Below are 21,194 nucleotides of genomic sequence, written 5' to 3' on the forward strand. Positions count from 1 at the left end.
ATTCTCTCCCATAGATTCCTCATCTCTCCACACTCCACTAGTCTCTCTCCCATGATTCTAGCTTTTCCTAGATACAAGGTGGGCTGATTGGCATCAAGTTTGACCACTTGCAAAAGTAGAGATTCTCTAGTAAATGACATCCTACTGAGCTAGTGAATTTAAATAACCTTTGATCAAGTATAGACCATATGCCCCATCATCCCCTAGGCTAAATACATGAGTATTTTGGTGCATATTTCAACACCCTTCCTCAAAAAAATATTCATAGCAATAATGATGTTATGATGGCAATGCTAGACCCATTAGGATCTCCCAATTAGGTTTATGAGTCTAGTTATGATGACCTCTTTGGGTTTACAATGCTAGTAAGTATGACCACGTAATTGGCTAGTTATGCTTACAATGCATACATTCATGCTTAGAATATGGGAGGAGCCAATAGGTAGGGCTTGCCCTTGTTGATCTATAAGGCCCAGTCATCTTTAATATAGTTGGCCTCATATAAGACCTTTTCTTGCTTGATTTCTTCTTCACTTGAATCTCCTTCTACAAGATAGGCCTTTTGAGCCTTGTTCCTGTAAAAATAATCTTTCTCAACATGATTAGGTTTTCCACAGAAATCACATGTTTTCTTTGAAAACTCCTTGTTTAGTGGGTCCTTTTTTGTATGGTCCTTTTAAAGAACCCTTTTTCTTAATTGAACCACTAAAGTAGGCTACGTCTTCGAAGGTAGGCAAAGTGGTGCTAGTGGTGCTTTGCCTTTTGATCTTCTTTTCCTCTTCCAAAAGAGCTGTAGTGATGTCAGCTAGTGTTGGAGAAGGCAAGTTGGTGAGGGTAGTGACTACGTTGTCATAGTCCTCATGGAGTAAACCTTTCAATACATACATCTTCTTCCATATTTAAGTTAATCCCTGCAAGGTATGTGGTTAGGCTTCTTATAAAATTTAGGTGAGAGGCAAGAGGCTCTCCCCAGTTTAACTTATGTTCAAAGAATTGAATTAGAAATTTGATCTTGGAGCTCTCTGCACAGTGAGCACCAAACAATGTGTTCAACTCTTCCCAAGCTTCATTTGAAGTGATTTCCATTTATGTGATGGATAATTTAATCACTAACGCCCAAAGCTATGATGGTAAGAGCCTTTTCATCCTTACTAACCCACAATGATGCCCCCTCCCTGGTGTTAGGCTTTTCTCATTTCCATTGGCAATGCTCCATATAAAGTTGATCTTAGTCTACCATGTATGAAAGCTTGTTCCTTCAAATTTATCTATCTTGGTGACCATTAGGAAAGGTCTTACCTCAAAGAGACAGTGTCTTGTCCCTTTATCAGAAAATAAATGCAAAGAGTAATCCCAAATGCTTTAAGTAATGAGCCCTCTTAGAATTAGATATGCATGAGGATAAATCATGAACAAATTTTGAAAATGTAGAACAAAATCTAATTCCGACAGCTAATTCATACAATTGAGTCCAAGAGCTGACTCAGATAGCTGAGTCCGAGAGTTATCTCAGACAATTGACTACTCTGATAGCTAATTCAACCAGCGGATGCAAATAATTGACTCCAAGAGATGATTCAACTAGCTAATGTAGACAGTTGACTCTAAGAGTTGATTCAGCCAACTGATGTAGATAGCTAACTTTGAGAGCTAATTCAACCAGACGGATGATTCAAATAGCTGATTAAGCATTCTGATTTTGTCAGTTGATTTAGTAAACCTAGCCAAAAAAGTAAACTCGGCCAAGTTAGTAAACCCATCCAAGGAAGTCAACAGGCAGGTGTGGCAAACAACAGGTGGCGACTATTAGCAATAGGTCATTGGAAGTCACCCCCAGCAAGTCGTTAAATGTCAGCAACATGTCATTGGACTGTCAGCAGGTACATGCAATAGCACCGGTGGTAGTAGGTGGAGAAGGCAACAAAATAGATGACTTCTAGCAGTGCACCAATCAAAAGTCGCATCATGCGGAGTTGATGTAGACAGACGGAGTGGCACGTGAAGCTGACGTTGACAAACGGATTGGTGCATGGAGCTGATATAGACATACGGCTTCGTGTGGCTGCAGTACAATTGATGTAGCTGATGAAGAAACTGACGTGAAGTGTTGCATAGCAACAAATGCAGAGGACTAGGTGACAGCAGTAGTAGACAAGAGCAGTAGAGCAAACCAGGCTCTAATACCAAATGTGGGTATTCACGGTCACGCTCATAATAATGTAGGAGGGTCACTTATTAACATCAAGGAAATATCTTGTCTAAGGAGGGTCACTCAACATCAAGCTATAATCTCATCTATAGCAGTGAGAGCGATAGGTACGCTTGGTGGTAAATAATAACCAAAATAATATTTAAATTGATCGAGAACTAGGTGATGATTTAAGCTCAGTAGCTTCAATTCCATTCACATAAATCAAGTAAGCCTTTTCATGTTTTCTTAGTGCTCATTTTTCTTATATGTGTAATAAAAATGGATGCAATTTGTAAGATCGCTTCTAGTGTTAAAGTTTCATCATCACTATGTGTAATCCACACACATTGTGTGAGTGTCTAATCGATTCGTGGGTTAAACTGATTGATGAAAAGGCATGCCTAAGATGATATCACTAATTTGCAAAGGTTAAAATTTAAAATATACTCTCTTTATAAGGACCTATCATGATTTCTAATTGAAGAACCTCTTTAGTACCATTATAAGTGTATCTTAAAATGCAGACTCAACCTTATAAAGAGATGGATGTGTTGAGAAGAATACGTGGAAAAGGGTGAGCTTTGAGCTCCTGGCAAGCAAACACACATACACAAGAGTAGATAAGAACGTAAGCGATATGGATGGTTGAATTCTCTTATATTCTCTTCTCTTCTCTATAGCCATAACATAAAGATAACAATACATACTATAAGGGAAAGTAATCTCCTACTAAAACATACAAGATCAGTCCATAGTGTGATGAGTTAACGATACGCCATAACTCTAGTAAACCAAAATCGCTCTATCACATATCCTATAATTTATTGGCAGTATATCTCCCATATAATCTTACCAACCATGCTAGTGGCATAAGTGCAGAGTTGTCATCTTGGTGTGTCACCCATATTCGTACTAGTTAAGCTTGATATCTCAACACTCCCCCTCGAGCGCAACCCAATACCATGTACTCAAAGTAAGCTCCTGAACTTGCGAAGTTTCTCTATAACCAATGCTATTGTGAAGATGTTAGTATCCTGATCCTCAGTGCTAACATTGTAAGATCCCTCCCCTCATGTAAAACTATATTCATTTATTTAATATAAATCTAGAGAGAAAATACGATGACGAGAGAGAAATTTGGATTTTAATAATTTAATTACAAATAAAGTTCTCTTTTGATCCCAAGGAACTATAAGGGAAAACAGATTGTAGATCCGACCATGAATGGGTGAAAATTCTAGAGAGAAGCTAGTACTAAGCACCTCCATATAAGTCCGAGCTATAGGTTTGGTCACTACAATGTCATTTTTGAAGTTATGTGATGTATCATATATGTTACTTATATTTCTCAAGAATTTTTAGAATTGTCAAAAATAAGAAAATATTTTATTAAGCCCAATAAACAACTAGAGAGAGAAAATAGTCTAGAGAAAGAAAGTTGCGCTTGGAAAGCGTAAGTGGTTGAAAATTTTTTATTTGGTTCCTAGACCCTGTATATGTAAATAAAACTCAAATTTGATCTTGTATGAGTGAGATTTTTTTGAAACAAGTTCGTTTATGGGATTCGTAAAGTAAGTTGGTGGATGACCGAATCCAAAAAATGGCTATCCAAAGGCCAAATGAAGTCTCGTAAAAAGCTAAAGGGCATAATTTAAATATTCTAAGGACAATGAGACCATGGGAGCTAGAAAATAAATTTGTGAATATGTGTTTTGTAATTATTGGGCTAGAAAATAGATTTCCCCAAATGACCTAGATTGACCCAGAGTGTATGTGTTTGGAATAATTGGGCTAGAAAATAGATTTCCCCAAATGAATCGGATTGACCCGGGACCCCAAACCCCAGAATATTATGGAGAGCCTGACATTAGTATATGGGAGATTCCTATGGATAATTTGGCTATCAAATATTAATAAAAATTTAGGACACCTTGAGAAATTAGAGAGCCAGGCCAAAATTAGATTATTATGAGAAATTAGAGAGCTAAGTCAAAAAGCAGATTATCATCATGAGCTAAAGGGTGAACATTAGGTTAAAGTCCACTAATATGAGAGTGGAAACCATGTGAAATCATGTGTAGGAGGGTTGACTGTGAAATTCCCTTAAGAGGCCACCCTTTTTGTATAAGTAGGGGCAAGTTAGTGTAGAAAATTCACCTTTTTCTCTCTTTTTCTTGGGTGGAACCTCTCTCCCCTCTAGCAAGCTTTCTCTCCACCAACGCCTCCCTTGATCTCAAGGTAAGCTCCAACCCAATGCTTTTTAATTGCCATGCTATTGCGCTTCTCCTTTCTCTTTTGTGTGGGCTTTAGAAGGTAGCTTGTATGCACTTCCCCCTCTCCCAAAAAGAGGCTTGGCATTATTTGCACCCCCAAGCATGTACATAGGGCAAGGGATGAGTCTAGATAAGTGGTTCTATATTTTCTCCTTTCTCTTTTGTGTGTGGGCTTTAGAAGGCAGCTTGTATGCACTTCCCCCTCTCCCAAAAAGAGGCTTGGCATTATTTGCACCCCCAAGCATGTACATAGGGCAAGGGATGAGTCTAGATAAGTGGTTCTATATTTTCTTGCCTAATGATGGCTATGGTGAGCTTGGTGATTCTCCAAAATGAGGGTAATTTTTAGGTCTTTCCCTCTTTATGCACATGTTGTCTTGCACTACTCTTTGGGTTTTAGCTTAATTATGGGTTCAAATCTTTCCATAGATGAGGGAATAGTATTCAGAGAAGCGTATTTGCTATCAATGGTAGGTTAATGATGGATCAATGGATTCATAGCCTCTTACTTCATTGTTTCAAGAAGCCCCATAGTTGATTAATGGTTTGATCTAGCATGGGCTTGATTAGAGATAAGATTTAAACTTCGTTTGCTATCCCCATGCTCTAAGATTAGGGTTTTTCTCATTTATGTTGCTAATCAAATCTGGGCATTTGAATGCATGCTATTGGAATAAGGGGTTTCCCATTGATGTTTAGCTTATCAACCTTACACATTGGTAAGCATACTTTCTTTTCTAATATAGTCTTAATTCATGCTTCTACCCTAAATGGATACTTGCCAAGCAAGGTTACATATGGATATCATAATAGAGTTTCATGTGTGGTTCATAAACTTACTTAATATTAAGGTTTATGAGTTGGTTCATGCAAAACAAGAGAGGAAATGCTCGAGAATCATCACGATGCATAACTGAATCCCTATCCTCACATACATCAATAGGCATATGACTCCTTGGAGAGAGGCATGTAACTACTATATATACACAAGATCCCGAATATGATACAAGATTGGCAAGGGGTTGTGGGGCCATTTTATATGGCCCCCATACAACAATTGGCCAACTAAATGACAACCAACAAGGGCATGTCCACCACGACTAGCATAAACACCAGTCGGCCAATGGTGTACAGTCGGCCAACATGGAGAAAGGTGTCCACGACCTGTAGCACCCAATCGGCCAGTACCAATAGGCTCACAGCTACAGTCGACCACCTACCAAGACCTCCTGCCACCACAGAAATGCCACCCAAGCGACAAGAAAAATGGAAAAAAATATGGGAAAAATACGAGTGAGGAAAAATGAGAAAACACCTACAAGGGCGGGCACACCCACAACAAAGGCCCTGGTGTATACATAAAAACAATGCCTTCGTTGAGTGCAAGATAGAAACATCCATGTGTAATCCCAAGTCTAGTGAGTTCCAATGCAACAACATTTACTTCAAAAATCTCATTATTGAATGTTTTCTCTTCCTTGGGGTTCAAGAAAAGGTAGGCTCACTACAATCTCGAAATGGCTTTACGTTTTTTTTCATGTCTCAATTTGATGGAATACGCAAAAATGCCTATTCAAAATTCCCAATAAATGAGTAAAATTGAATGGAAGAACGATAGTGAGAAGGATTAATGTTGAACACAAATTGAAACATTTTCCTAAACACTCCAAGTCTTCCTACTCTCCACTACAATCCCTGAAACTGTCTTACACTCCTCAACCTCACTTATCCAAGTCTTCCTTCTCTTACACTCATCTAATCTACACTCTCAATAACCTCCTACAATAAGGATTTCCCCCGGATGTCACACCTTCCCTCACACTCTCAAAACGGAAAAATCAACCATGATGAAGGCTAGCATTAAAGAGCATGTACAGAACGGTAGCTCATTGGAAAATTGCATCACTTTGGATAGAATAATTAATATAAACCAGCTGGCTGCAACTTAAATGAAGAATTCAAAAGAAATCCACGTCCGCTAATACGGCAAGAAGATATACCAATGGAAAACGTTATTTCTCAAACTTAACCACCTCCAAAACATGATCTTGACTCCATGTGAGTCTACTCACAAAGCTTCAAATCTTAAACTCTGTAATGCATAGCATATAGGCTATGTGATAGGACATCCTCACTCACGTCAGCAGCGCCCAAGAGTAGATGCAAGTTCATGCATAAAGATATGTAACCTTCATAACACAAGTTGAATACAACCCTGTGAAAACTGTCAATGTCAAGTCATGAATGATTCTCCGCATCCACACTGACCCTTAGAATTTGGATTAATAAATACAAACTCTGACCTGTCATGGGAACACATGTGAAATGTTATGATGGCTACATATTTGTCAAGCTTTGATCATCAGTCTTTGGTCCCTTTCACGTGTACTTGAACTACAAGAAGCAAGAATTAAAACGCAAAGAGAATTTCCTTACTTGAGCCTATCTTCCAGAAAATCCATCTTTGTTCCAATAACATGCATCAACGCCTTAGGGTCAATAAGCACCTTTACACCTTTATCTTCAACCAGCTCATCAAACTTGCCTTGTTCATCTGCAACCATTTACAAATCAACCAAACATTAACTAAGGTTTTTCTTTAGAACTATCATCCCTTCAACACATCTGACAAGCTTGCCAGAGATTGAAGGAGAATTGGAACCACATACACTTGCAAACAACTCCACTACTGTTTTGATTGCAATGAGGTGCAGGAGCCCCTTTAAGACTGACAAGAGAAGCAAATTATCAGTATAACGAAGTGTGATGAAGGGTAGTGCATACATGGATTCCCTTGCATGCCACATCAGCATTTGAAGACCCTTGAAAGTGTCACCAAATGCTTTTTGTGAAGGTGCATGTTGCACTGCTATGCATGTTCGATAAATGCCACTAGTTGTAGACCATGTACAACTGCATTACACATGCATGCTGAAGTGTGCATTTCTCCCAGCCAGAGATTTTGCACTCAGGTAGAAAGAAAGACAAAAAATGTATTAGCATCTGACAAACAAGCGCAAGGGTCTATGAAACCATGGTAATACATTACAAAGTGCATCCACCATGCGGTGGCAATTATGAAAACAGGTCGTAGCTCGGATATATCTGTATGTTATGCAAGGACTGCTACAATGCACAACAAAAGGTTACTGGGGCTGTCCTCCACTCCAGCAAGGGGGAAACACACAAGGAAGCTTGCTCTACTCATGCTGGGTTACAAAGTGGCACATGATTTTATACACTTATGAAAATAGGTCATAACTCGGATATACCTGTATACTGTGCAAGGACTACTACAATGCATGACAAAAGGTTACTGGGGCTGTCCTCCTCCACTCAAGCAAGGGGGAAACACGCAAGGAAGCTACACTATCCATCAAAAGCCCATGCTGTTGCCTAGGGAATCCAGCACTGCAGACTCTACTCTCAGATACTGACTATAACACTTAACTTATGCTTATATAGGCATCTGATGTGCTGGTCAGCTATATGTGTAAGGTCCCCCTTGACCCAGCCCTGAAACTATCTGACAAGAAACCACATAGGAGCGAGGCTTAAGGCTCACCTCCCAACCATAAAGTCCTCTGGACTCTCCCCCGAACTGAAGGCCATAGGTACATGATACATCCTTGGAGAAGCTCCCCCGCAGTAAGACATGGTGTCCCATACCACTAGGCCACACCCTACAGGTGTCGTCGCGCTGAACATCCCCGATGGGCAATGCTCAACAATGTCAGACCATCGTAATAACTTATGAGCCTAGGTTTCACTGATATAGGCCACTGGGCTTTATAATTAGCCCCAGTGCTTTTATAAGCTTTTAACCCTATAATTACTTATAGCTATGTTTCTACTTATAAGCATCTTCCCACATTAGAGACATCTCCCCACTAGGCGCCCCACGTCCTGCCTCCAACCTACCCCGCGTTAGTGTGCACTTGTACTGGACATAACATACTTCCCCCCTTAAGGACCATTGATGTCCTCAGCAGTGAAACTGAGGAATTGTGCTTTGAGGTTCCTCACAGATTCCCATGTAGCCTCCTCCACTTAATCAAGTACTCACTTCATAAATAGAACGTCTTGAATGCTTAGTACGTTGATCTAGAACCGTTTCGGGTCCTCGGGGAATATACACAGTTTGTTCATCCTGAACTAATTATTGAATAGGAACAATCGTATTGGAATCACCTAATCATGCTTTCATTCTACTGACATAAAAGACGGGATGAACCATTATCTCTCAAGGAAGTTCTAGAGGGTACACAACATCACTAATCTTCCTTTCGATCCTAAACGGACCGCAAAACCTGGAAGACAACTTGTAATATTTCCCAGTACACCCAAGTACCGACGTCAAAGACCCTAGGAGACTGTAACATGTGGAAGCTTCATGGTCGAATCGGTAACTTCAATGCTCAGAATTCAGCAATCTTTCATGACGAATGTAATGCACAAAACTGAAGTAGATGTGCAAAAAATAGAGAGAGAAAGAAAGAAAGAAAGAAAGCTATATTAACATCTACTAGAGGCCGAACTTGACCTATGAGACAAATCAATGTACAACTGTCAATGTCTTCTGGATGTCCAAAAAAAAGGACAAAATGAACATGAAATAAACTATGAAAGTACTGAGCTAGTGGGGGGGTGTGATGGATGGAGCACTACTGCTAGAGGCTCAGTATGCAACCTATATGCGCAGGGTATACAAGAATGCAATGCAGATCTGTCTAGCTCCAACCAGTACAATAATGGGGGTGTAATATGTGATACATAGGCGATGGCGAGGCAAAAATACCTCGGAGCATGATCTCCGGGTGTGAGTGTAAGTGAGCTAGCCGCTCCTAGATATGGTGCTGATGTCGAGCCCGTATCTCTGTGATCTCCCTCTGATGTAGTCTGGGAGTCTGGTAGCTTGGTGCTCTCGGTCTCCGTCTGGCTCAGAGGTCCGCAGCACGCTGAAGTGTAACCCCCTCCTGTGTCAGGGTAGGCACTGGGATAGATCTCTAGAAGAAATCAGTGAGTTGGAGCTGGAGCTGTCGCCCACCTCTCCCTGTGGTATGAGTCCGTAGCAGTGTCGCTCTGTGGCGCGCTGTCTCTAGCAAGAACTGGCCAAATCTACGCTAGTCTGCGGACTCCATGATCTGGCGGAGTGAGGAATGTCCACTGAAGATGGTGGTGTATCTCTCTCTAATGACACTATATGCTCTGCATCTGCATACATAATGTTCCTCACTCTCAACCTCCTCCTGGCATAGTCTGCATATCCTCTCTGCTCTGAGGATCCGTGCTGCCCTACCTGCCTCAATCTCAAGATGGTGTGATGACACTCTGAGCTGGCCAATCACCACTCGAGCACTGAGAGGCATGCACACATCCATGTATCTAGGTCTCTGTATGAATCCATCCGCTGAGATACGCATAAACTGATCTTTGTAGTATAGCATCTTTGGCGGTAGAGGCTGATTGGGTGTAATCCAAGTCTCTTGAGTGTATCGCTGCCATAAATCCTGTCGAAGGACTCTGTTTCTCTCACTGTGAGAGAGCTGGATGTGTGGTGCATGTATATCATACTGGAAAGGTGGCAAGTGATCTATGTCAAGACCATGCTGAGTGAGCCACTGTATCATCTGTGAATACCATGATCTCCTATCTCCACTCTTTGCGAGCTGCCTATGTGAGAGTCGATCTGATGGCATATCTCTGATCCTCTGTATGAAGCAGATCGTCTGGAAGAGGGCCTCTACTAGCATAGGAGGTGCAGCAAACTCCGTCCGGACAATGTCATGTGGAACGGAGGGTTTGTTGCGGATCATCCGTGAGAGCATGAGAATCTGAGACCTCTCTATCTGAGACCATGTGGAGGTGGTGAGCCCAGGTGTCCATACTGCTGCAGCATACATCAAAGCAAGGGTGACGAGTGTGTCAAACAACCACCCCTTCGTGCGGGGCTCCTGGAAGTGTGCCTGGTGACACTGTCTCTTTAGCATGGCCAGAGCTGCATACCCTCGTGTGAGTCTATCCCTAGCTGCCTGTGCCATAGTAACTCTTCCTAGCGGAGTCGTAAATGTAATCCCCAGGTACACATATGAGTCTACCACCTCTACCTGTCCTCCTGTTAGTGTGAAGATGGCCTGTCGAACCGGCCTTGAGGTGTGGAAAATCATGGCCTTGGTTTTCCCAAGGTTCACTGTAAGCCCCCTCTGTGTGCAGAAGTCATCGAGTGCATGGAGATGGTGCTGTAGTCCCATCCGCGACTCAGAGACCAGAATAATATCATCTGCATATAGCATAATGTGGACTGTGGTACCTGAGATGTCTACCCTGTCCCCACCACCGTGACCAATGAAGTCAGCCACCTCATCGATGTATAGCCCAAATAGTGTAGGAGAGAGTGGGCATCCTTGCTTCACACCTATGGTGCTAGCAATAACATCAGATAGCCCCCCGGGGCATCGCATGCGCCCGAAGACCTGCTCATATAAAGCATAGATCCCCCAAACCATCTCTGATGATGGGATCCCCAATGACTGTAGGCGCTGGAAGAGTCTCTCGTGGCACCGTGTCAAATGCTTTGCGGAAATCCACAAAGCAACAGTATAATCTCTTCTCCCGCGCCCTAGCCTGGTCAATCAATAGTGAATATATGGTCAATAGTGGAGAAAGCTCATCGGAACCCAGCCTGCCTTGGTGCTCGCAGTCCCTCCTCCTCTGCATATGAGCTCAACTCTGCCTCGAGCACTGCGCCATAAAGTTTGGCCAATGTATGACCAATCATGATAGTCCTGTAGTTGCTGGGGTCTAGCATGTCTCCCACTTTGTGGAGAGGCACGATGGTGTGCATAGTCCACTCAGCTGGTAGGCCCTCCACTAGTGCCCTATTAAAGAGGTGAGCAACAAAGGGTCCCAGTGTGTCAGCTGCATAAAGAAGATGCTCTCTGTGTATACCTATGTGGTTAGCCGATCTCCCATGCTGTAACCGGCAGATAGCTCTCTCTACCATCGAGGCGGTAAAGAAAGTAGAGGTGATAGGGCGGGATTCCTGTGGCTGTGGTATGGGCGGCTGCTGAGGGATATGGTAGAGGCTCTTTGCATATGTGTGCCGTGTGTGTGGATCCTCAATCGGGGTACGAAGGCGAGGCTCTCTCATCCTGCGCCATGCAGTGGCTGCATCTCTGCTCATGAGTGGGTGGTATATATCCCAGTACTGTGCCTCCTCATATGCACGCCTCTTACGGCGTGTGAGGATCCTCATATGCACGCCTCTTACAGCGTGTGAGGATCCTCATCTGTCGGCTCGCCTGTCTCTGTGTAATGGTCCCCAGTGCTCTCTGGGCACGGAGGTGTCTATATAGCTCTCTGCACTCATCATCATACCACCGATTCTAGGGCATGCTCCCAGATCTATCTGTGTGTGCAATGTGTGTATGATGGGGGAAGCTGCGGGTGGCGGTCGTATGTAGTCGAGATGACAGCTGGGTGGTGAGGGTGTTTAGAGGTGACAGGGGATCCATCTGGAATAGCCCGTCATATACATGATGCTCATATATGTCTGCCAAGTCATGGGTTAAGTAGAAAGTTGTATGCGATGCTTGTGTGGGCTGTGGGGATGCTGGTGTGGAGCTTGCCAGTGACAGTAAGAGGTATGTGTGATCCGCACCAATAGGACAGGGGGGGATGGTGAAAGATGTCACTGCCTGTGTGGTCTCCATGGACCCCATGATGTAGTCCACTGTGCTACCCCTCCCCCCCCCCCCCCCCCCCCGGCGCGATCGTGGAAAGCATGTCAGTGTTCTTGAATCCTGCCACTGTCTCATCCCGTTATAAATAACGAGATGGTGTCGCGCTCCCAACTCAAGTAAGTGATGACCATATCTGGTGTTATCGGACCCCATGTCCTCTGACACCCTGCAAGCTCCCGTGTCCTCCACCTCTTGTCACGACCCTGTGTTTTTCTCTGGACAAGATGCAGATGTGCACGGGGACATGGTGGACAGTGTGAATGGCATCAGGTGGGAGTGAAGATGGAAGCCCATGTGTGGACAACCCCATGTGTGAAAGGGGGCAAAGAGATTTTAGCTTTGAAGGTTTAAAAACCTTTAAAATCATTTATTAAGCCTTTCATTAAAGAAACGTGGCCCTTATGCTATTTTTGGGGCCACGTGTGAGCTTTTTGGTAAAAGAGGGGCTGTTGGGCAGAAAAAGCAGGGAGGCGCCTATCTTCTGTGGTGGGTGTGCTTTTTTCAGTCAGGAGGGCTGCTCATCTGGATATTCAGGCGCCTATCTGATGAGGAAGCGTGTGCTTTTTGGAAGAAGTGGGCTGCAAGAAAGCATGGGGATGAACAGCACGTTGGCTTTTCTCTCTCTCTTGCTAAGAGTCGACTGCAGCATGCACATGTGCTTTTCTCTTGGAAAGGGTGGGCGGCTGGACTGCAGCTACACGCAGGAGATTTAGTTCATGGGAAAGCTGGCGACTGGTTGGGCTGCACGCTGAAGCTTTTCCCTCTTTGCCACAGGCTTGTGTACTGGTCGGGCAGCACTCAGTTTCTCTCTTTTGATTTAGGAAGGCTGGCGGGCTGGGCTATTAAGGCACAGAAGCTACAGGCGCAAGTGAATAGTTCCACACGCATGTTTTTTGGGGAGAGAATACTGGCTGTCTGCCTTGCTACTGATAGGACAGGGGACAGGGAATCCATGACAGAGATGGATAGTACCCTTGGAAGGTAGAGAGGGTTTGTACAGGTGTGTCGACTGTATGGTATGCTGTGCTGTGATACTCTTTTGAGAGACAGTTTGGGAGTCTGTGTTGTGATGCAGAAGCACTGGATGTGTCAGGGTGTGATGCTGTTCATAGTGTGAGAGGCTATGGATGGTTGTGGCAGCCTTGATCATGGGAGAAAGCTTCTGTATGCAGGTCTTTCGATGTGAACAATGGCTGGACTTGTTTGTGGATGCCGTGTGGATTAGAAGCCAGATGCAGGTTCTTTGCAGGCTTCAGGAGTTCTACTGGGACGGCTGAATTACCAGCCTTATATTGTAATCAAAGCTCTTAAAATCAATTAAAGAAATACCGCAAGGGGCGCCACTGCGATTTGGGGCCAATCGGTGTCCGTGTACTATTTGTAGGAGCACTCTAGCTCCCCCTGTTTGTTTTCCTTTTCTAGGTCCTCAATGGTGTTGAAGTGTTTTATGTGCAAAAGTTTGTTCCACCGCCCTTTGGTTTCTCTGAAGGCCGGTTTTCACCTCTAGTGTGTGCATCACCTCGGGGTGCTTGAAATCATAAATGTCGCACTGTCGGCTCTATGTCCGTGCATTGAAGTCCCCCATAAGGACTTCCCCCAAGTTGGAGTACTGTATGATCTCATCTGAAAGGGCTGCATATGGTGACTCTCCCAATGGCCCTGTGTCCTCCTCCTCGCCTCTACTCTCATCCTCTGTTGTCATGGCATATCTCGATCCTCTAGGAGAGAAGTAGCATAGAGCAATGTATAACACCCTGTCTGCTGAGAGCTGCAGTCTAATCCACATGTATCTAGCCTCTTGGTCACGTGCTACCACCTGTAGGCGCTTCTGTAGCTCTTGCTTGAAGAGTACCGCTATACCTCCAGATCCTCTCGATGTGCTCTGCCGTGTGGTCCCCCTGTATGTAAACTCCCACTAATAGCCCTCTACTTTGGGTAGCCCCCTCTCTGGGCTCTGGTGCCATCTTTGTAAATAGTATGATGTCCCGTCCCTCCATGACCTCCTCCATCCTCCCACGATGTGTCCAAAGTGCTCCATTGCAGTTCCAAACTGCTATGTGTATCTGTGAATCTGGATCCTCCATAGCTGATGTCCCATAGGCCGCCTAGCGCTAATCGGTGGCCTTGCCATCAATGATGACATGGCCATCGCGATAGAATGCTCTCTTGCCCACTTTCCGGGCCTATAGGACTCTCGGCATGCATGTTTTCCTGTGTTCTATCTGCATCCTTGTAAGGTCGTCAAATAGATGGGATCTCCCTGTAATCCTCATAGAATCACCCTCTTCCTCATGAAGGTGACCCTCTCCGTCTCCCCTGCAAACTGTAGGATGAGGGCTCGCTTGCGTGTTGAGTCTTTCCCGGCTCTCCATGCTTTGGTGAAGGGGAGAGGGTCCTCTTCCCTGTAGCCAAGCTTCATACATAGAAGCTGTCCATCTTTCTTGGGAGTGGAGTCGGGTGTCTCGGCTACACCTGTGACTCGAATGTTGAGGCGGCGGGCATGCCTCATCTTCTCCTCCTCAATGGTGGTGTGAATGATTTGGTGTTCTTCCCTTTGAGTCTCCTCCCTCACTTCTTCTTCTTCACCACCTCAACCCATCCTAACTGCTTGGCTTCCAGTTTTCCCTCCATGTCCTTTGTGATCTCCTTGGAGATCTCTTCTTTGATAACCGTGAGAGTGTTGTCATTGATCTCCCCTTCTTCCTTCTCGGTGTTCTTGACAACTACAAGTTCCACTTTCAATGCACTCACCTCCTCCTTGAGTGCCGTGTTCTCTTGTTCAAGGTCTGTGACCCGTGCTTCGAGGGCCATGATGTGCCGGTGTAGTTTGTTCTCCACCTCATTGAGGTTGGAATCGGATGTCTTCTTGTTCTCCTAGATTAGTCCCTTCATTGCCGTCTCGAGGGCCTCGCGCTTCTCTTGGAGACTCGGAGCCATTCCTCAAGATTACTCTGCAGCGCTTTCCACAGGCAAGGAGAGAGAGAGAGAGAGAGAGAGAGAGAGAGAGAGAGAGAGAGAGAGAGAGTTATGTTGCTGCCTTGGGGGCCTGAGGAAGGGTGGGTGGGAAAAGGGAGCCGGAGGGACTAACGGACAAGGAGACGGGCCAGCATAGCGCAAGCAGGGCAACGAGGCGAACAGAATAGCATAGCGGGTCCAGACAGAACAGAGCCAGCCCAGGCGGAAGAGAGGGCGGCGAGCAGGGACGAAGGCAACAGCTACGCACAGAGGCGCGAACAAAGTGAACAGAAGGCGGCGGCGAGCAGGGGCGCGAACAGCGGCGAACAGTAGTGAGGGGGAGGCGGCGGCGAACAGAGGCGCGCGCGCGCGCGAGAGAGAGAGAGAGAGAGAGAGAGAGAGAGAGAGAGAGAGAGAGAGAGAGAGAGAGAGAGAGAGAGAGAGAGAGAGAGAGAGAGAGAGAGAGAGAGAGAGAGAGAGAGAGAGAGAGAGAGAGATGATGAAATGAAATGATATATTAACGTCTTCAAAAGGTCAAAATGACCTATGAGACCAAAAAGGTTACAACAATTGGTGGATCTGATACAATGTCTGTGTAAGAAAAGCTAAAAACAACTAACTGAAACTGAAATAACTGTGAGGAAAAGTACGGTACTAGGAGCTCCTAATGGATAACATCTGGGAGGAAAACTCTAGCAACAAAGGTAAGCATCATACACATCACTATCCAAAGATGTCTCTCATCGGTCGATGGCGGATATCCTCAATGTCCTCCATGGTGAGTACTCTGACTGGACGTCTCCCATGCCGTGCTAGTATGGTCCTGATCCTCTGTTGTAGTCTCCGCCGGTGTCGAGATGGGCCTCTCATCTTGGGGCGCCTGGACCGCCCCAGCTCTATAGCCCGATCAATCAGTGTACCTCTAGTGCGGCTATACTCTGGGGCTAGCTGCAATGCCTGCTGGCCTGACTGCTCAATCTCTGGTCGAAAGAAGTCTGTAATCTGCCTCTGTAGGTGTGTCTCCCTCTCTAATCCCGTCCCTCTCAAGAGACCCTCTCTATGTCTACGAAGCTCCAGCAAGTATAACCCGAGGCATCTCTGATCCTGGTATCTCATGACTCTAGAAAGTGGTCCGAAACCCTCTCTAAACAAGCAGTGAAAACGGCCTCGTATCTCATAATATACTGGACAGTGACATATGTAATGTAACTCTGTCTCTGGCTCCATCTGGCATAGCTGACAAATCCTGGCCTCAGCTGGTTACTCCTCTGAATCTGCCAGTCTCAATCTCTAGCTGGTGTGAGGATGTGCGCATCTGACCAATAACACACCGTACCCCATGAGAAAGATGAGTATCCATGTAGCTGGGTCTAATCACAAACCCATCCTGCATGAGCTGGAGAAGATGATCTCTATAGAAAGCCATCTTCGTACCAAGCTCCTGTGTCGGCTGTATCCATGTCCTCCTAGTGTCCAGCTGAATCAAGTCCTGCCTGATAAGTCTGGTAATCTCTGCCCGTGTGAGAGAGAGGGAGGGTGCATCCAAGGAGTACTGAAATGGAGGTAGCCTTTCCATACTAAAGCCATGCAACTGGAACCAAGCTGTCATCTGTGCATACCAACATGATCCGTCTCCCTGTGATGCCAACTGTCGTGAAGACTCCAGGGCTAAGCGAGCATATCTGTCTCTAGGGAGAGCCCAAGTGCTATGTATAAAGGAGACTGATCGAGTGAGTGCCTCTACCACCAATGGGAGGGCAGCCATCTCTGCACGGATAATATCATGTGGTACGAAGGCCTTGGCCCTAATCATCCGGGAAATCATAGAAACCAAGGGCCTCTCCATATGTCTCCATCCATCAGTGCTACCAGCTCGGCTGTGGTGATCCACTGAGGGTCCCCATATCTCCACTCCATACAGCATGGCTGAAGTGACCAAAGTGTCAAAGAGCCAGAGCTTTGTTCGAGGTTCCTGAAACTGGAAAATAGTGGGCCACAGAAAACCACACCAAGGTAAGTATATGCATCTGTATACTCCACTGTCTCCTGACCATATGTAAAGGTGGGTACTGACCTCCTAACCCACTGTGCTGTGGTGTTAAACACCATCACCTTGGTTTTACCAAGGTTAACAAACAATCCACTGTCCTGTGCAAATGTGTGGAATGCATCCAGATGACGCTGCATCCCCTCTGGAGAATCTGAGATCAGCACAATATCATCAACATACAATAACAGCAGAATCCATGTCCCTGCTAGCTATGCTCCTCTGTCACCCTCCCGCTCTACATAGTCTGAAACCTCATCCACGTACATCCCAAATAAGGTGCCCTGTTTCACTCCAATAGTGGAGTGAACCATCTCAGATATACCCTGAGTAGTACGTACCTGTCCCACAACTGTCCTGTATAAAGCCATGATTCCCCAAATCAGCTCTGTGGGCACTCCCATCTCCTGTAGTCTGCGCATCAGTCTGGCTCTCGGTACTGTGTCAAAAGCTTTGCGGAAATCCACAAAGCAACAATAAATCCTCCTGCCATATAATCTGCCCTCCTCAATAATAGCTCTGAGTGTCAAGATATGGTCAAGAGTGGAGAAACCTCTCCTGAACCCTGCCTGCCTTGATGCACGTATGCCCTCTCTCTCTGCCCATCTACTCAACTCCTGCTCAAGAATAGATGCATATAATCTAGCCAATGTGTGACCAATCATGATGGTACGATAATTTCCCAGGAAGCATGGGATCCCCTGACTTAAAGATAGGCACAATCGTGGACATATTCCAAGTCTCAGGAAAACCCTCACACATGGCGCGGTTAAACATCATAGCAATAAGCTCTACAAGCATATCTCTGGCATGAATGAAGTGCTCTGCTACCAAACCATCATGATCATATGCTCTCCCAGTCCTCATCCTGTCAATAGCTTTCTTTACCATCTCAGCAGTAAAGAAAGCACATGTCTCTGGGCATGGCTCCGATGGGTGTGGCAGGGGCAGCTGTCCTGGTGCTGTGTACAGGGATGCTGCATACTCACCCCAAATCTCTGTGGAGGTAATGGCTGGTGATGGTGAATGCTCATGAAATAGTCTCCATGCCTCGCCTGAGTCCCCACTCATAAATAACTGATACAAATCCCTCTCTAACTGAGCAAGATAAGCCCTCTTCTTCCGTCGCACTAGCTGCCGGAAGGTAATCCGTGACTGTCTGTGAGTGGTAACACCCATGAGCACCTCTCTCTGTAATCTCATCCTCATCTCTCTGCACTCCTCATCATACCAACTGTTCTGGGGCATGTTCCCAGATCGTCTCCATGTAGGCTGACTATGGGGATATGCCTCTGATGCTGCAGCATGAAGCGTATCTATCAATATCTGAGTGAGCTCATCTAATGGCCGTCCCGGCTCCTCGGCACATAAGCGTCTGTATATCTCATCCGTGTACACGGTGTCAGTCTCCCTCGTAAAGGTATAACGAGTGTGTGTGGAGACCTGTCCCAATGGAGCGGTGCTGAACTGAAATGTGAGAGTGAAGGACAAGATAGCATGATCCACTGCTATTCCAACCGGCCTAGTGCCTACCATAAAATCCTGAAAAGAGGGAATGAGACTGGGCTGAGCCATAACATAGTCCACTGTACTAGCACCATGCCTATGTGGAAAGCAAGGATGGCCAATCCATGTGCAGTCCCCATGTCTATCAAATACCGCCCATACACTGTATGTTCCTCATCCTGTGATAGTCTAGATAGGCCCATATCCCTAACATCAAGCTCCCTCAACATCTCCTCTGAGGTATCATAAAATACTGTCTGGTTATGGGCGGTCCTGGCATTGAAGTCCCCCAGGAGAATGATGTCACCATCCCTGGAGAACTCCCAAATATCATCATCCAAAATAGAAAAGGGAGATTGCCCACTAGGTGATGCATACACTGATGTACTAGGAGCAAAATAGCATATAGCAATGTAGAGATATCTGCCCGTCTCTGGCCTCAGTCTAACCCACATGTAGCTAGCCTGCTCATCTCTGCGGACTATATGTCTCAGTGGCTGTAGCTCCTCTCTAAGCAATACTGCCACTCCTCCTGAGCCCCGTCCTCTATGCTCTGAACGAGTCTCCTGTCTACAAGCTGTCTCCCATCGGTATCCACTAACATGTGGCATGGACTGTCCAGGAGCCTGATGCGTCTCACAGTAGAAGATGATGTCCCTCCCAGTGAAACTATCCTCAAAAGCCCCTACATCAAGACGTAGAGATCCATTACAATTCCAAGTAGCAACTTTGAGTGTAGTCCCGTAGGTCTCGCGTCGTCATGAAGAGCGCCTCTCCATAATCACCACTCTACCATCTCTAGAGAGAGAGAGAGAGAGAGAGAGAGAGAGAGAGAGATATTAACGTCTACGAGAGGCCAAAGTCGGCCTATGAGACAAAAAATAATACAACTGTGTTCTTCCGGTCATTGGAAGAAAAGAAAGAAAAGAAAGTGTGCATGTGTCTCGATACAATTGTGAATCATCATGGATCGGTGGAGCCCATATACGAACAATATAAGGGGGGGTGGGGATGTGGATGGAGTGCTAAGGCAAGATGCATCTCTATATGCTCAAGGGGTAGTACAAGCATGCTATGCAAATCTATGTCTAACTCCATCCGGTGCCATAAGAGGGATATAAGATATCATACATCGTCGATGCTGAGGCTCTGAATGGCGTGAACATGTACCCTGAGTCTGAATGAAAGCGAGCTAGCCTCTCCTGTGTCTCCATCTGGTGTCTCATTCGGATAGCTGCTATCTCTCCGTGACGGAGTCGGGGTGCTCTATGTCCAGTCTGTCTAGGTCTCCTCCTGGCTCTCAATTCCTCTGCTCTCTGTGCGGTCACCCCACGTGGTACATCAGCTGGCACTGGCATAGCTCTCTGGAAGAAATCTGTGAGCTGGGACTGTCTCCCACCCCTAGTGGGAGCGGGTGTCTGGAGTGCTCCTCAAACAATCCTGCATATCTATCTCTGACCCCCTGGTGGGCTCTACATCTACATACAAAGTGATCCTTAGTCTCCACCTCCTCGCGGCACAATCTGCATATCCGCTCAGCTCTGGGAACCCGTGCCGCTCTCCCAGCCTCTATCTCTAGCTGATGTGATGAGACTCGTAGCTGTCCTTAGCAACGCGAGAGTTGTGTGGCATGTATACATCCATGTACCGCGGTCGATGTATAAACCCATCCCCTGAGATGCTCATAAAGTGGTCTCTGTAATACAGCATCTTCGGTGGTAGTGGGCTCTCTGGTGCTGTCCATGTCTCCTGTATGTAGTGCTGCCATATGTCCTGTCTCATCACTCTGTTCCTCTCATTGAGAGAGAGGTAACCCCGTGGAGCAGACTGATCATACTGAAAAGGTGGCAACCGCTCAATGTCTATCCCATGATGTGAGAACCACTGTAGCATCTGTGCATACCAAGATCCAGTGTGTCCAGCCTCGGCCAGCTGTCTGGATGCCTCAAAAGCTCGGCGGGATAATCTCTTCGTGGGCATCTCCCTCATCCTGTATATAAAGGAGATCGTCTGGAACAATGCCTCCACTGCCATAGGTGGTGCAGCAAACTCAACTCGAACAATGTCGTGCGGGATGGATGGTTTGCTGCGTATCATCCTCGAGAGCATCAAGATCTGTGGTCTCTCCAGCTGTACCCATGTGGAGGTTGCAAGCCCTGGTGCCCAAACCGCTGCTGCATACATCAAGGCTGGTGTCACTAATGTATCAAAGAGCCACCCCTTCGTGCGGGGTTCCTGAAAATGTGCCTGATGACACTGACGCTCAAGGCCAGCAAGAGCTGCATACCCCCGGGTTACTCAGTCTCAGACTGCCTGAGCCATGGAGAAGCGTCCAGCTGAGCTAGTAAATGTGATGCCAAGGTAAACATAAGAGCTCACCACCTCGACCCGCCCTCCTGCTAATGTGAGAGTAGTGTGGCCCCTGACTGCGGGTGAAGTGTGGAAGATCATAACCTTGGTTTTCCCAAGGTTCACTGTGA

The 21,194-nt window shown here is 45.8% G+C and overlaps 1 protein-coding gene across 2 annotated transcripts in view; it reads right to left on the reverse strand.

Moving 5' to 3' along the window:
• Positions 1 to 6,397: 6,397 nt before the first annotated feature.
• Positions 6,398 to 21,194, reverse strand: part of LOC147628004 (iron-sulfur assembly protein IscA-like 1, mitochondrial) — a 60,273-nt gene continuing 45,476 nt past the window's right edge. Inside the window, exons 2-3 of one of the 2 annotated variants that reach the window (XM_086814973.1) lie at positions 6,901 to 7,018; positions 6,398 to 6,767 (exon numbers count right to left, since the gene is read on the reverse strand). In XM_086814973.1, coding sequence (XP_086671099.1) covers positions 6,698 to 6,767; positions 6,901 to 7,018 — 188 coding nt within the window. In that variant the 3' untranslated portion in view covers positions 6,398 to 6,697. The other variant, XM_086814975.1, reaches the window with a different exon arrangement.

The sequence above is a fragment of the Cibotium barometz genome, chromosome 20, assembly GCF_041138505.1.
Source record: "Cibotium barometz isolate CiBa-2024 chromosome 20, ASM4113850v1, whole genome shotgun sequence".
Taxonomy (NCBI): Eukaryota; Viridiplantae; Streptophyta; class Polypodiopsida; order Cyatheales; family Cibotiaceae; genus Cibotium; species Cibotium barometz.